The sequence below is a fragment of the Perca flavescens genome, chromosome 22 (genome assembly GCF_004354835.1).
Source record: "Perca flavescens isolate YP-PL-M2 chromosome 22, PFLA_1.0, whole genome shotgun sequence".
Classification (NCBI taxonomy): Eukaryota; Metazoa; Chordata; class Actinopteri; order Perciformes; family Percidae; genus Perca; species Perca flavescens.
In genome coordinates this window covers 21373547-21389922 of record NC_041352.1, presented here as the reverse complement: position 1 = coordinate 21389922, position 16376 = coordinate 21373547, and the positions used below count along the sequence as shown (strand labels likewise).

General features: G+C 44.1%; 1 protein-coding gene across 2 annotated transcripts; it reads right to left on the bottom strand.

Moving 5' to 3' along the window:
• Positions 1-1382: 1382 nt before the first annotated feature.
• On the bottom strand, positions 1383-16018 carry ptchd1 (patched domain containing 1). Of its 2 annotated transcripts, none has more exons than XM_028570042.1 (4): positions 15413-16018; positions 11158-11872; positions 5605-6347; positions 1383-3052 (listed from the first exon to the last, which is right to left on the bottom strand). In XM_028570042.1, exons 1-4 carry the CDS (start codon positions 15824-15826, stop codon positions 1952-1954), a joined length of 2973 nt encoding a protein of 990 aa, XP_028425843.1. In that variant the 5' UTR covers positions 15827-16018; the 3' UTR covers positions 1383-1951. The 2 variants fall into 2 exon arrangements, with proteins under 2 accessions (XP_028425843.1, XP_028425844.1); XM_028570043.1 differs by lacking the exon at positions 15413-16018 and adding an exon at positions 15321-15371.
• Positions 16019-16376: the final 358 nt, after the last annotated feature.

Sequence of the window (16376 nt, the reverse complement as noted above, 5' to 3'; positions counted from 1 at the left end):
TGGCAAGGGATCATGCCGTTGTCTTGCAGATGGTTGTGGTGCTTGCACCGAGCCTGAACAATGCTTTCATTCAGGCAAGTGTCAGAGACGAGCATGGATTAACAATAGGAAGCACTCCCACACACAGAGACCTTGAACCACTGAGATGAATTCAGGAATAAAAGAGTGAAAGGCAACAAGCTTCTTTCCCTTTCGGGATTCACAGCTGTTTGAAAGAGAACAATACTTTCATTCAAACTGATTTACAGACAGAAGGAGAAAGAGTAGTTTAAGTGCTGACATAATTTCCTGATGGAAATTCATCATTTGCTTAAAGCTCTGAGACTGATCGGAAAAGTTGTAGTAAATAAAACTTGTATCCAGATTTGATGCAGCAGTATGGTGCATATGTTGGCATTTCATTTCACTAATGTGCTTTATATTATTGTTTTGACTCACATTAAGTGGTGAGTCAGTTTTGATTGTTTTAGGTTGTGCTTTATCGTGAGATGATTTCTTTTTGTGCCACATGTGGTGATTGGCTGACAGTTTTGTCTTAATATTGACTATATAATTATGATGGTGTAAGACCTACTGTATAGAGCACCGGAATAGACTATGTCAGTGTTGCACTATTGTACTAAAAAGAAAGAGATTTGGTTGGAGAAGTTTTGACTTGTCGGTCTGTCTCTGTAAGGGCTGCAATAGTCTATATCCTCGACGTTCCACTTCCGGGATTGCTCCGTTGCAGATGGAAATTCCGCCGGATTTCACAAATTCAAGCCAGATATCCGTTGCCTTCCGCTTCCTTTGTGTTGGCATTCTAAACTTGATGATTTTTGAGGACTATGGTTAACTGCTCCTCACATCTCTGCAGGTTAAATCCAGACAGCTAGCTAGACTATCTGTCCAATCTGAGTTTTCTGTCGCACGACTAAAACAACTTTTGAACGATCACGTTCCACCAAAACAAGTTCCTTCCAGAGGCTATTTTGCAGAGGCGCCGATGCTCCGTACGGCGCTTAGCGCCGCCCAAGACGATTGTGATTGGTTTAAAGAAATGCCAATAAACCAGAGCATGTTTTTCTCCCATCCCGGAATAGACCCTTGTGTGGATGGTCTGACAAAGCAAGACTATTATGATCCTAACCCATTATTTCTTCAGGTGTTTGTAAATCACATTAAGAATCCATTTGACGAATGTTTTTGTTGTGAGTGCTTAAATGGACCAAATGCAGTTTGTGACCTATAATGATTTTAGTTACAAACTCAAGGCAAAGTTGTTGTAAACTTTTCTATTGAAAAACACCAGCAGTGCCCGTATATACAGTATTTCTTCCATTACTATACTAAACACATATTTTGCATCAAAGCCAAAACCACTTAAAAGCATGTTTTCTTGATTTGACTTTATTTGTCCAGCATTAAAGTAGAAATACTTGAGTCATACAGATGATTGCCTCATGTCATTTTAGCTGTATTTGTGCAACTTGATATGGCGAACAGATAGCAGTAGCCAAACATTGTGATCAGATCTAAAGCAACTTTTGGACACGTGAAAAAAATGTGGCACTTCCTCTGTAATAACGTCATGGCCAGGCATGACCTCAGCTGATCCTCAACTTCTGATTGGCTGTTTTGGGAAAGAGCTGATTCACATGCCACACAGCACTAGCAACAAGCAGGTAACCATGGATACACTGCATTGGAAACCCATCTTTCTCTTCTTCTTGTCTTCACTAGCCTCCCACTCTCCTTTACCGTTTCCTTTGACCCTCTACCCCTTTCTTTCCAGCCTATCTTTCTCTCAGTGACACTCTCCGTTTTCTTCCCGTCTTCAAAAGGATCGGCATTCTTGTCTGCAGCATGCTTAGTGGCCGCTCAGACTACAGTGAACCAATTCCCAGCCGGCAGTCACTATGGCAACCGAGGGGCCAAAGGAAGAAAAAAAAAAACCAACAGCATCCCATGCTCAGACAGTGGTGATCTGGTCTACCACTCGGGTGCTGTCGTTCATTTCAACGCACTCCACCTCCTGTCTCTGCCCCTCTCCCTCCGGCCGCTGTCCCTGGGTCTTGGAGGGAGGCAGGAAGGTGAGGAGGGTGGGCAGGAACGCAAGCGTGTGCAGGACCGAGCAGCCGGCCGTGAGGGTGAGGCAGCGAAACAGTGTGCGCGTGAGGTTGGAGCGCACGGAGCTAACGGGCACCAGGGCGGCGCTGTAGCAGATGAGCGTCTGTAGAGAGGGAACGCCGTGTCTCTCCAGCGCCACTCTCACCCAGCGAGTCCTGCTGTCGCCCTGACCCGAGGCGAAACCGCAGAGGAGGGGGCCGCTGGAGTCTGCCGAGTGTCCCAAGGCTGAGATCAGACACAACACAGACATGCAGTCCAGCTCCACGCCCCATAAGGTCATGAAGCCCAGCACCCCGAACTGGACGGAGAGCAGGGTGAGGCCCAGCCACACGGACACCAGCGGCTCCATGACGGCCAGCGAGGACAGGCCCAACAGGAAGAGCACCGCCAGCAGTGAGTGTCTGAGGGGGGAGCTGACCGCTGCAGCGTAGCGGTCCAGGTAGACGAAGGAGGGGTTGAAGATTAGGAAGCGGACACGAGAGGTCAGCGACAGGCGCCGCAGCGTGTCCAGCAGCACTGACATCTCTTCCCGCTTGTTCTCCGTCGTCTTGGCCACCAAGAAGATTCGCGACGCAGCCACGTCGGGCTCCTCGCCCTGGCCGCGCTCCGCAAATATAATGTCATCGGCGAAGTGGGCGAACTGCGGCTCGCGGAGGAAAGAGTGGCGAAGCGTGTGGGTGAAGTTTTCCCGCGGCTGGCTGGTGGACTGGTTGCGATCCGACAGGTAGTTCAGGTAAGCTTCCAGCCAGCTGATTCGCTGGAAGCCTTTGGCGTATTCCAACAGGTCCCGCTGCACCGAGGCATTCCAGTAGGGGGCGCTTTCATAGATGTAGAATCCAATAACAGGGGAGTACGAGCTGAAGTAGCGCTGCTGGGCACGGGTGTACAATACTGTCGCTGTATCCATGGCAACCAGTGCACTGGGGTCTGAACCCTGGGTCACCTGCCGATAACAGAAACACATTTATTACAGGTCAAACAGTGTGTTTATTTGTAAGACATGTACATGAGTGTGTCTGAGTCTTGTGTAAAAAGTTATTTTTCACTATCCCCTCAACCAGCACACAGGGACCAAACAAACTGAGGAACACAAACAAACATCTTAAAGGTCCCATGACATGGTGCTCTTTGGATGCTTTTCTATAGAACTTAGTGGTCCCCTAATACTGTATCTGAAGTCTCTTTTATATAGACCTTAGTGGTCCCCTAATACTGTATCTGAAGTCTCTTTTATATAGACCTTAGTGGTCCCCTAATACTGTATCTGAAGTCTCTTTTATATAGACCATAGTGGTCCCCTAATACTGTATCTGAAGTCTCTTTTATATAGACCTTAGTGGTCCCCTAATACTGTATCTGAAGTCTCTTTTATATAGACCTTAGTGGTCCCCTAATACTGTATCTGAAGTCTCTTTTATATAGACCTTAGTGGTCCCCTAATACTGTATCTGAAGTCTCTTTTATATAGGCCTTAGTGGTCCCCTAATACTGTATCTGAGGGTGGAGGGTGGGGGTATGGCCTCGACCAACGGCCACTTTGCTCGTTTGAAAGCCATGATCTCTCTCTCTCTCATGGGTGGGCCAAATTCTCTGGGTGGGCAAAGCAGAGAAAGGGGAGGTAACCTTGCTCCTTATGACCTCATAAGGAGAAGATTCCAGATCGGTCCATCTGAGCTTTCATTTTCTCAAAGGCAGAGCAGGATACCCAGGGCTCGGTTTACACCTATCACCATTTCTAGCCACAGGGGGACCATAGGCAGGCTGGGGGAACTCATATTAATGTTAAAAAACCTCATAAAGTGAAAAAAAACATTGTAAAAATAATTGGAATGATGTGTGTTTGATGTACAAGCAAATCAGTTGTCACCTAAAATATTGACAAAAATGACTTTTATGACACAAATATGAAGCTATGGTATACCTTGATATATAGCCTACTTATGTGCCAAAACTCTTTTTTTTTTTTTTTTAACTATTAGGAGCTACATGATCATCCGTCAGTCAGCGAGTCAGTGTCTAAATTACATAGAGTGCAATTGTTCTAAAATTATTAAACTATTTCAAAATGCTACAACTTCTGGAAGTGGATTTGTGCTATTAAGTGCATTAGTCAGTTTACATGTATGCACATGAAGCTTTTATTCTGAAGGATTCATGCTGATTCGTGCACGTTTCATTCAGAAATGTGTGTCTTTGATTAGTTGAGCAGAGCGATGACAAACTTTGTCTTTATGAGGATGATTGCAATCTGGTTGTATAATACGAGGCCACTCGGATCCTACCCCCCCTCCCTCCACAAACACAAACATTATGCCTCATGATGAATCATGCAGGAAGTTGAAGGAGCTGATGGGATTAAATTTCACTGTAATTGTAACTTAATAAATAAAAATTGTAGGGGTGACCCCGAATAGTCGAAGATTCGATGCATCGATATGCGGAGCCTGATTCGACCACCAATCTCACAGTCGGATCTTCGCAGGTGTTATTATGAAACGAGGATCATACCATTTTGGCAATATGGGGGTGCTCAATGTCTAATTTCACACAGAACTACTGGTTTTGTACGGTTATATTAAGTTATATACAGCCTTTAATTATGATAATGCTGTAAAAAAAAGTGAAAAGAAAGAAAGAAAAGTTCAATAAATATTTTTTACGTGTGTGTAAATCCAACCACCCCTGTGAAAGATTTAAGTTTCACTTTCCCTGATCCGCGACAGACGAGGAGCATCAGACGAGGAGATTAACGTTACTTAACAATGTCTGGAAAAAGAAAATCTAAAGTGTGGATGCACTTTCAAATGGTAAAAGATGATCCAAAAAAAGTAAAATGCAAGTTGTGCCAACAGCTCATGTCCTACCACTCGTCAACAACAAACATGGCTTTCCACTTAAAACGGGTACGTTTATTACCAATAAAGACGTTTCACTTTTTCATATATAATGGCGCTTTTAATTTACGAATAGCAATATCATATGTTGGGACTTAAAATATGTTAGTCTTTTTTCTAGATCCACCCACAGTATCAGACTGACGATAGCAGTTCATCTAGTAGTAGTAGTAGTAGCAGTAGTAGTACCGGAGCTGCGCAAAAACTAACTCAAAGAAAGCTAGATTTGAGACCGCCATTGCCCGAGAAAAGGAAAAGAGAAATCCCGGAAAATTGAAGAGTTTATTTCGCTTCACAATGAGGCCAGTGAATGTTGTGGACGGTGAAGGTTCCCAAAAGAGAGACGGTTATGCCTGCGGCGGATGCGAAATACGCGTCTGCGGTTTACATGTTACCCTCCTGTTGACTAGTGTCGTGCCCCTCCCAACCCATTCACACACACACACGCACACACACAGATGATTCGACTATCAGTCGACTATAGAAAGATTTGTCAATTCTGATTCGGATGTGTAAATCCTTAGTCGGGGACACCCCTAAAAAATTGCTTGATTTGATTGACTGATAATACCGTAACAAAATGACTATTTTTTTGTCTCACCTGCAGGAAGCCCATCAATCCAAAGGAGATGTAAACCAGATACAGCAGAACCACAAAGGGTTTGACGTAGGTGTTAGTGATCCAGTCTCCATAGCAACGCCTCACACACCCCAGCAAAAGGTGAGAGTCCTGAGGATTAGGTTCCGTGTTAGCTGTGGAATGTGGGAGTGGGAGTGGGAGTGGGTGTGGGAGTGGGTGCGGGTGCGTGGAGTTAGCCACATGAACGTGTCCGTGCGCGGCAGTGTTGTTCGGCGTGTGTGGGTGTATGTGTGCATGTGTGAGAGTTAGGTTAGAGTTTGGCGTTTGGGCGGGACTGTGATCGACCTCATGCGGTGGGTTGGTTGTTTGAGCCTCGTCCTGGTAGCGCGTATACATGAGACACCTGTACCAGGCCGGTTTAGAGTCCAGCCGGTCCGGTTTGGGGACTCGCCGGCAGAAGCAGCCATGTCTGTACCCGGTCTCTAAGTATCCCGTGAACACCAGACAGGAACTGTAGAAGGACAACATGTAAACGTAGCTGATGGTGACAGACAGCGTGGCGGTGCGGCAGAAAAGCCGGACAGCCTCCATGTTGGTGAGCGGCGAGGCGGCCAGGCCCAGGGTCATCAGGTGGAGCATGGTGGAGCCGGAGAAACGCAACATGACGTCCTCGAAGACGCTCGCCACGCGCTCCTTCACATGCTGGTCCTCCCGGGTTCGCCTCCATGACGACAGCATCTCAAAGGAGCCAAAGAGCCCGTGTCCTGGTGGGAAACAAACAGGAATGGAAGTCAAATGTATGAAATTAATAGCTTGGTTTAAAGGGGCATTGCGCTATAATACCTACTTAACTCCAGACCTTTTTTCTACTTTTGAGCTGCATTAAACTCAATATTTTTAACCATTGTGTTGTCTTCCATCTGACCATGCGTCGTCCTCCCGGCTCAAAACTGAAAACCTTTCTCTAGGTCTCTTTTTTCGACACTTTTGGTGCTTATGTCAATGTTTTTGGCGGGTTTTTTTGCGTTTAATGCTTAATGCTTCTTTTCACTACCATGTATAAACACCACTAACGCCAACTTATCACCACTACTTTTACAATTATTTTTGGAATTCATGGTGACTAATAATCCTCATTTATAGGGAATCTCATTCTTGAGTTAAAAAAGCAGAAATTTTGAATTATTTATACTAATATTAAAGGAAGGATAATCACAGAGAAGCGTATATGTCAACGTTCAGTGAGGATACTGTTTTGAAACATAAAAAAAAAAATTATTAAAAATTAAAATGCAAAAAACTTTCATAAAACACCCAAAATGCAATGAAAGTAGCGTTGCAAAGCGCTTTGTATGGCATCATCCGTGTTATTTTTGGCCAATCAAAATTAGGTAGTTAAAAAGAAACCCATGTTTCTGATATAGACATTTAGAAAAGACAACACAAGGGTTATAATAACCAGTGATCAAATGACTACGTGTAATATAAAAAGGTTTACTCGTAACGATGAGCCCACAACAAATTCTTGTAGTCTGCAATTTCCTGAAGCACTCTAGAGCATTTTAGCTTCTTTCAGCTCGTTGTTTTGGTTTTACAGCCTACAATTTTACTGTTTGGCTCAGTCTCTCAAGCTCATTTCCAACCAACCTGCTTCCTTTCCCTAGAATGCTTTGATTGCTCGCCCGCTTCCCTCCAATTTAGTCATTTTGAGGAATCACAACATTGCACGAGGAAGTGCAATAACTCAGCCGGCATGCTTTTGAGCAGTCCTCGCTGCATAATGTCACACCTCACATACTTTTTAAAGCAGAAATATGCGAGATGACAGATGTAAGACACCATGGAAATGCAGTCTTCCTGTGACTTCAACAACCCTGGTTGTTGTGGAAATTGGAAAACTTTGAAGCAGCTGGACATGAGAAGTACAGTTAAAGGTGCAGTAGGTAAGCCTTATAAAACTAACTTTCTGTCATATTTGCTGAAACTGAACCTATGTTCCAGTAGAACTACATGAAGCATGTAATTAAAAAAAAATCCAGCTCCTCTGGCACCACCTAGTGGGATTTGCAAAAATCCACAGCTCCCTGTTCAGATGCACCAATCAGGGCCGGGGGTGTCTAACTGCGTGTCAATCACTGCTCATGCACACGCATTCATTCTCCCTTGTTGGGGGAGGGGCTTAGGAGACCGTTTTGGGCTTTAGCGGAAAGGGGGGCGGGACTGAGAAGTTGTCGATGTTTACATTTTTTTGGCTAAGTCCTGGATCATCGCAATCCTACCTGCGGCACCTTTAATAATTTATTATGTTATATAAATAAATAATTACATATTCAAAATATTTTGAGAAGAGAAAACTTGTTACGAATAATCCAACAGATTTATAGCTTGAAACATGAGCAACATCATGTAAAGAATACATTTTTGATGCTGTATTCAATAATTCACATTGACGTCCATTTGATTTAAATGCACCACCTTCATGTACATGCACATACATGTTTAAATATGTGCAGCAGATGGTTTTTAATGGTTTCCTCTACCTTGGTTGCCATGGCATCCATGAGTCACCCCCCCCTCCCTCCCCCCCAAAGTGACCTCACCATGGCGAAACACTTAACACCTTAGCATAACGTACCGACACTTCAGGCGTGGGTGCAACTGAGAAAGTCTGCTGTGTGTGTGTGTGTGTGTGTGTGTGTGTGTGTGTGTGTGTGTGTGTGTGTGTGTGTGTGTGTGTGTGTGTGTGTGTGTGTGTGTGTGTGTGTGTGTGTGTGTGTGTGTGTGTGTGTGTGTGTGTGTGTGAAGGAGGAATTAGACAGTGAATGACAGTGGAAGAGGTGGGGAGGTTAATGTTGCAGAGAGAAAAAATGAGAGCAAAACGAGAGGATGGGGACGGCACTTCCCAAGGATTTCGATATTTACCAGAGCTTGAGAAAGGCTAATGTGCACTCCTGGACGACGACACACACGGACACACACATTTAGGTCCTAATACAGGAGAAAATAACCATTACGATAAGGGTGTGTCCTTTGGTCAGAAGCCTTTCAGAGCCTTAATATTACTGTTTAGTAGTCATAAAATGGATTTCAGATACTGAAAACTGTTGGTTATGGAAAAAAAAAACAGACATGCAAACATTAGGCTAGGGATAGGTTTTACGTTTTCAATATCGGTCACTATACCTTACCTTTAGGTACCAATACCAAAACATTGCTATTTTTTTCAATACCTCACATTGAGGAATATAAACATGTTTTTAAAAAAAATGAAATAAAAATAGTTTTGCTGGGCCCAAGGAGACTTCATCAAATGTCTTCTTTTGAAAGATTAAAAGATATTTAACTTACATTATAAAACAGAGAAAAGCTGCAAATGATCACATTAGAGAAGCTAGAAGTATGTCATTCTTCTCTTAAAAAATTACGATTATTTTTCTGTTGATTGATTTTGCAGCTTGTCGTTCGATTACAGATCTGACCAAACACGAGATGTCGGTTTTCTTTACTTTAACGTTAAACGTTTCTGCGGTTCCATACCAAAAAAACTTGACATCATTTAGATGTTTTGAAAATGAACAAGGTTGTAAATAAATAAATGCACAAATGACTGAGATAAATTTAAATTGTGTCCCAAAGCCTTTACATAATTAACTCACGCCCCTTTGTTCACAAACACACTCCTCCTCAATGATGAAATTATGGAACAAGCTATTTTTTGCTATTTCCCACATCAACACATCGGTTTGTCTTTTGTGCCAGCTTTGCACAAACATGTCTTCTGTCTGTCATAGAAAGATGCTAAATGTTCTTACCACATTTTGAAAACATTAAATACTGCATTTCTCCCTCTTCCTCTCCTTCTTGCTATCTCTTTCTGTACAGTATATCACACGTTTTCTGTCTGTCTACTTCATTCTGAAAAACCCCGCCTGCCTTCCTTCCAACTACAATGTAACATCATTTTCTGCTAAAAAGAATCCTTATCTCAACCCCCGTTTGGAGTGATATTTCATCGAGCTCCCTCTCTGTCTCTATTCCCCTGTCTCTTTGGTTCTCGCTACAGTTATTTTAAGCCTAACAGCAGCCTTTCCTCCTCCACATCACAGAGTAATTATGGTATAGACTGCATGTGTGTAGCAGTGGTTATGTGCCACACATCCTACAGTATTTAGTATGCATGCACTTGAGATAAAGTGCAAGTACACCTTCGCAGATAGTATGCATTTTCATTTTGCTCCTAGTTTGTTGAATTCTTATTTACTGTATTTAAACTTATGTTTGCTTTCTATCCCTTTTTCATATTATCTCTGTCCAAACATATGAACTGAATCACTAACTTCACTTATTAAATAGATTAAAAAAAATACATTTCATAGCCCCTATTCCACATGCAAGCTGCAGCATATTGCAGAGGCATTTTCCCATAACTGCTGAATCAATCACTGTGGCTTCAAGAGCAGAGATGGTTTGTTAATCTGATGCCTTGCTTAAAAAAGTTAATTCCCAAACCACGACCAATGTATTTGGGAACAAATAATATTTGCCTGAAGATTATCACAGATGCAAGTGTACAAGTGTAGTAACACTGCTGCAGTCTGTATAAGACTTACTTTCTCGTTAAAGTCTTTTATTTCCTATAATAAAAAAGGATTTGGGCTCCCTTGAGGACTTTGGTCATGAGTACTGTGACGTGGTCGCCATCATCATCTCAAGTCTGCAATATTTCTATGAATTATTTGTTAATCTTCAGAACAAAGTCTGCATCACACGTGGACTATACTGACCTTATTAAGTGGCGATGATGTGATCGATCCACATTACATACAGTTTCTTCATCGCTTCATAAAATTCACTGTTTCTTCTATAATTCATTGAATCATACAGTTTTTAGTGCCACAGCGATCCCTGGCCTCATGTTGCCTTACATAAAAATGAATTGAAAAAGAGAGCACTGGTATCGGATCAGTACTTGGTTGACCCTGAGTTGAGGACCAAATGTCCTTTTATCTACAACAGTCCAGATCTTAACTTATACTCTTATACATGTAAAATAGTGTAAAAACCTTCTAGTTCCAACTCTGGATTTGTTCCAGACTTCAAGAACCCTATCTTGACAACTTAGTTTTTTTAGAGCCTTTGGATTAAGTTTCTGCCTCCAGTACGAAAATGTATTGTTAGTGCCAAGTCAAGTTCATGTCCTGCCACTTGTCAGTCATTTTGATGATCTGTCTACTTTGAAATGGCATTCAGCCTGAGGCTGGCATCTGCAAAACCCATCACAGGAACTGAAGAAGCAGACAGTAAACACAGGCAGTCTGAGATATTAAAGCAATGGAAATGTTCACCGTGGCTTCCACCTGCCATGCGTAAGATTCACTTTTCTTTGATTTCTCTGTGCTCTCTGTTCAACAACCATAAGTTCTCAAAATGTGTAGGCCTACATCCAAAAATATCCTCAACCTAAAAGCCCTTTCCAGACAAATGGAGGACATATAGAGTTACTAAGACTTTAAATGTCAAATATGTCTTGTGTTTTTGTTATTTTACCATCAAAAGTGTTCATTTTAAACCTACCAAGCATGACGAAAGGGATGCCCAGGTACGTAGAGTTGTAGGTGGCCCCGGTCAGGTTGAGTATCCCAGCAGCAGTGAGGCCTGACAGTGTGACTGACAGCAACGCCAGCAGTCCCAACCAGGGTTTAGACCTCACACAGTCTCTCATAGAGCAGCAGAGGACGGCCAGCACACCGCACGCCCCCAAGCTGGCCAACAGGGGGCGGTGTGCCAGCACTGAGGAAAACTGGAAGTCAGTTCTCAGAGAAGAGGAAGTAGAAGGATACAACCCCAGCTTAGGGTGCAATGCTGCAAAGTGCTGTAACTCGGCACAGAAGGCCTTTTCCCATTGGCTGGCCACCCGGTCCATCAGGCTGCCATGTGCTTGGAGGTAGTAGGTGAGCTGCAAAGCCCTGGCAGAACGTACACCTTCTCCCCTGGCTCCGGTCCCCTGACCTCGCACCGCTCCGCTGGGACCCCAGCCCTGCACGCCGCCCAGCTGGTGGCCGATGTACGCCTGCCGTCCGTCTGCCAGCTGCGTGATTGGGTAGCGCAGAATTGGGACAGAGCGGTTGGCGGTGCGCGCTGACTGGATCTCCTCCATGGCGCGGATGATGTCATCGATGATGCAGACGTTCTTGTCATCGGGGAGACAGAGGTAGGAGAAGGAGTAGTTGTAGCTGTTGACACCTGTGGCCGGGACCGTCACCTGCATCTGGTAGATCCGCTTGTGGAGCTGTGTGCGGAGAAAACACACACATGCAAAGTTAGCGTCCCAGTTGCCCAATTCAGCTGGAACAAACTGTGGCAAGGGCCAAAAAAAAAAAAAAAAAAGTCCCATCAAAGTTTTCCAGTGAGCAGCACAGTAAAACTCACAGTGTGTGGCTCGTTCGCTTACTTTGTGTGCTTCCACTTTCGAGCTGTTTGTTTGTGTGAATAAGAGAAAGAGATATGTGGGGGAGTGTGCGTGCGTGTGCGTGTGTGTGTGTGTGTGTGTGTGTGTGTGCGCGCGTGTGCATGTGCGCGTGTGTCTTACTCGACAGAGTAACAATAGTGGTATCAGAACCCTCCTCCGTTTCTATGGCAAGAGGACAACAGTGCCAGCATCCACAGACGTGGTTACTAAGCAACAGGCCTGATGCCAGTCTCTGCCACGGCGAACATGGGCTGTCTCCCACCTCAGAGTGCTGCATTGACTTCGGAGGGAGGGGGGTGTGTGTGTGTGTGTGTGTGTGTGTGTGTGTGTGTGTGTGTGTGTGTGTGTGTGTGTGTGTGTGTGTGTGTGTGTGTGTGTGTGTGTTCGTCTCTGTGTGCAGGAATGTCTCTTGATTAAAAAAAATGTTTTAACTTCTTTCAATGCACCGTCCTGTTGTAAAATGTATCCATTCTTCATTTAATTTTTTTAGCTTTTTACTGCCAAATTCTACCAGTCGTTCATTAATATAGTTCGCAATTTCCTGGTAGGACCTTAAAATTCCCAATCCAAGTGTCTTAGATCACTAAATTAACTTTAAAAGCCCTATCAGTATTTTTTTTTAGCATATTCATTTTAGGTATACTGACATAAATAATTGTATTTAAATATACAGTATAATTAAATTTATAAGCATTTTGTGTTGGTTAAAGGTCCCATGGCATGAAAATGTCACTGTATGAGGTTTTTTAACATTAATACGAGTTCCCCCAGCCTGTCTATAGTCCCCCAGTGGCTAGAAATGGTGATAGGTGTAAACCGAGCCCTGGGTATCCTGCTCTGCCTTTGAGAAAATGAAAGCTCAGATGGGCCGATCTGGAATCTTCTCCTTATGAGGTCATAAGGAGCAAGGTTACCTCCCCTTTCTCTGCTTTGCCCGCCCAGAGAATTTGGCCCACCCATGAGAGAGAGACATCATGGCTTTCAAACGAGCAAAGTGGCAGTTGGTCAAGGCCACACCCCCACCCTCCACCTTATGGTGAAGCAGCACTATTATCAATATTTACATCAATTTACATTTTTTTTTATATATTCAGATTTGTGATTTCTCTGACTTATAAGTATCTGGTCTTTAGAGGGTTAAAGAAAAACATCAGCTCCTACAACATGAACATCTTCAATTAAGACTAAGAGTCTACAGTCACACTAGCAGCTCGGTGAGGCTGCTCGTAGGCACACAACTTTGAGCTAAATGCTAAAGTCAGCGTGCTAACATGCTCAGGATGGCAATATTCATTACTGATATTTAGCGGGTAAAATGTTTACCATTTTCACCATGTTATTTTAGTATGTTAACATTTGATAACCAGTGCTAAGGGATGACAGGAATAGCATTCTGCAAGTTTGTTTGTGGTCATAAACCGAAGTATTGGACACAAAATTTTGACTTAATCATGGTGCTAGAGGAAAAGTCAGGGGATAACCAAAGTTATTAGCATTCATCATCTGGGAAGCATGAATGCCTGTAGCCAATTTTGGGCCAATCCATCTGTCGATGTTGAAATTGTTTTAAATGACAAGTAACGACTTAGATCTGCTTGTGACACTAGACAAAATGTCAGGAGGTCACTTAATGCAGTAAGCATCCTTTGAGGACCATGTCTGTACAAAATGGCATGACGTCCATCCAATAGTAGTTGACAGACGGATCAACTCTGACTCTTGTGGATGACTGGATCCTATATGTGACATCACACCAAGGTATTTACACCACAGATAGGACCAAGATTTATCGGAACAAAAAAATCGCCTCTCTGAATAACGGTGTCAAAGCAAAGGTTGTATTTTGACTTCTTCAAAATCGAAGAGCAAGAGCGTTCGACTCACAAATGCGGCTCAGACACTAATTAATCATATTTATAATGATATCCATCACAGGGGAGCTTTCGGTTGCATCACTGACAGAAGCTTAAAAAGACCAGAATTCAATGCAGTCATTGGGTGTGACTCACAATTCTCACTCTTGCTGCGAGTGGTGATCCTGTCTGGCTATCACTGCTATTGCTGTCTCATGCAACAAGTACAGAGCTGTTCTCACGGGGGTTGTTCGATTGCATTTTGGGAAACGTAGGAACTCACAAACTGATGCACAAGTAGACAAGGCATGCTGAGAAGGAAAAGTACAGAGTCTTGAAACTCACAGATGATATGTAACAGTGTAAGATTATGTAACAGTGATTTTTTTTCTTCTTCTCTCTTGCAGCCTGTTGGCAGTAAATGATGCACAGCCCTAAACTTGCCTGTCTCTTAACTGTGGGATTCCTCTATGGACCAACACTGTGGTCTGGCTATATGCAAAGTGGATCACAATAACCACATCTGACAGACACACACACACACACACACAGATCAGATCAACAGACTTTCTCAGTTGCACCCACGCCTGAAGTGTTGGTACAGTGGGTATGTACACACAGTCTATACAATAAATCTTGGTGTCTCAGGGCTATTAGTCTGCAAGCTCTGATTACAACTGCATAACTTCATGAAATAATTTAGCTAATTGCTCCAGGGGTGTCAAACTAATACTCATAAATCCATTAAGGAATACCAACGCAGAGACAGAGGCCTCCGAGCTCCAGCTAACTCCACTTTGTAATTAAAATGCCCTGCTTCATAACTATAAAAGGTTGTCGGGGGTTATTTGAAATGGGACTGTGTTGTTCTGTGTAATGACTATCAATCACTGAGAATGAGGAGGAAGACAGCTGGCATATGTACTCAGGCCTGCAGACACTGACCTTTACCACTGTGTGTATTTCTGAATGGGACTAGGAATTGATTTGTTTTTAAAGTTGGATTCTGCAGATGCACTGCAGCCTCATTCTATGACGTAGGCTATAGACACCGTGATTTAAAAAAACAAACAATGCAGGCAAGACAGTGCATAAATGTGTTTTTAGTTGGCATTAGCCTGTAGCAGCTTCTAAACACCAGAGTCCTTAAATCATTGATTGTGAGCATATATGTTGGTGAGTTTTATCTTGTGCTCTTGAACTAAAAAAAAAATCCTCTCAAAGATTACAAGAGAGACATTTAAAATGTTCAAATGATGTTCATTATCTTAAGCATTTGCCCTGGTTGAAGGCGTTACGGTTCTCTGTGTGTATGAATTTTATTTTATTTTTATCAGCTGTATTTTAGGCTATATTCATGGTGTAACTTAAAAAGTACATTTTATTTTTTCGAATTCATTCATGAATGTGCTTACCAGGACCAGCACCCATTGAAGTAAATTGACGTTTTAGAAAATTGTTTGGAATCAGAGCTACGGTGCGTGCGCCTTGCCGTTGCCTTGCTTACCTTTAGTATGGTATCCAGATGAACCGGGTCCAGCACGCTCCCCTTTCTGGTGGTGACGATCACGCGCCCGTAGCGGCCCGGCGTTTGCAGGTCGGAGTAGAGCGCGTGCTTGGAGCGGTTCACGGGGAAGAGGCTGTCCACCAGGTTACCCTCTATCTTCGCCAGGCTGTGCTTCGGCGCGAGCATACCCTCCACGTCCTCCTCCACGCGGTACCGGCTGAAGCTGGCCCCCAGCAGGATGGACAGGAGCACGGGCGTGGAGGCGAAGAACACCGGGTGGCTCGCCACGAACCGGCCGAGCGCGTGGAAGGAGGTCCTCAGGCCCGCGTGCAACACCTGGCGCAGCATCCTAGCGCGTGGCCGCGGCTCGAGCCTCTCCCACCGACCGGAAAGCCCTGGAGCACTGCTGAGCATCAGGGGCTGCCGGACGCATCGGTGGCCTGCGTCGCTGTGAGGTGGAGGTGGAGGTGGAGGTGAGGTGACGCCGGGTAGTGGGAGGATTTTCCCCCCCGGTGCAGGAGGTCACCAGCCGGGGAGAATCCAACCCTCCTCCGGTCACAGGGGCGCCCCTTCCCCCGGGGTTCGCTCATCCGCTGGAATAGCACTAAGAACAGAAAGCTTCTTAAACGAGGCGGCGTTTCTCCGCTCTGCGGTTAGAAAGCATACTGATAACCTACTTTACATATAATAGCAACTACCGTGCTGCCTTCAGTGCCTCCTGCAAGCTGCATGGCTCTGTGCGCAACAGAAAAACCATCGCAGAGCCAAAGTGGTCTCATAATTACACTTGTTACTTCCTCCTAAAAACTGACGAATGGTTTGAGTAGTTCTGTTTGTGCACTCGGACAGGTTGCAGAGAAGACGCACAGCTAACACTAAACTGAAGCCAGGTTGTAGCCTACCTGAACAGGGGAACGGGGGGGACCGACCCGGTGATGACGGAGATCATCTAATGAGACGCATT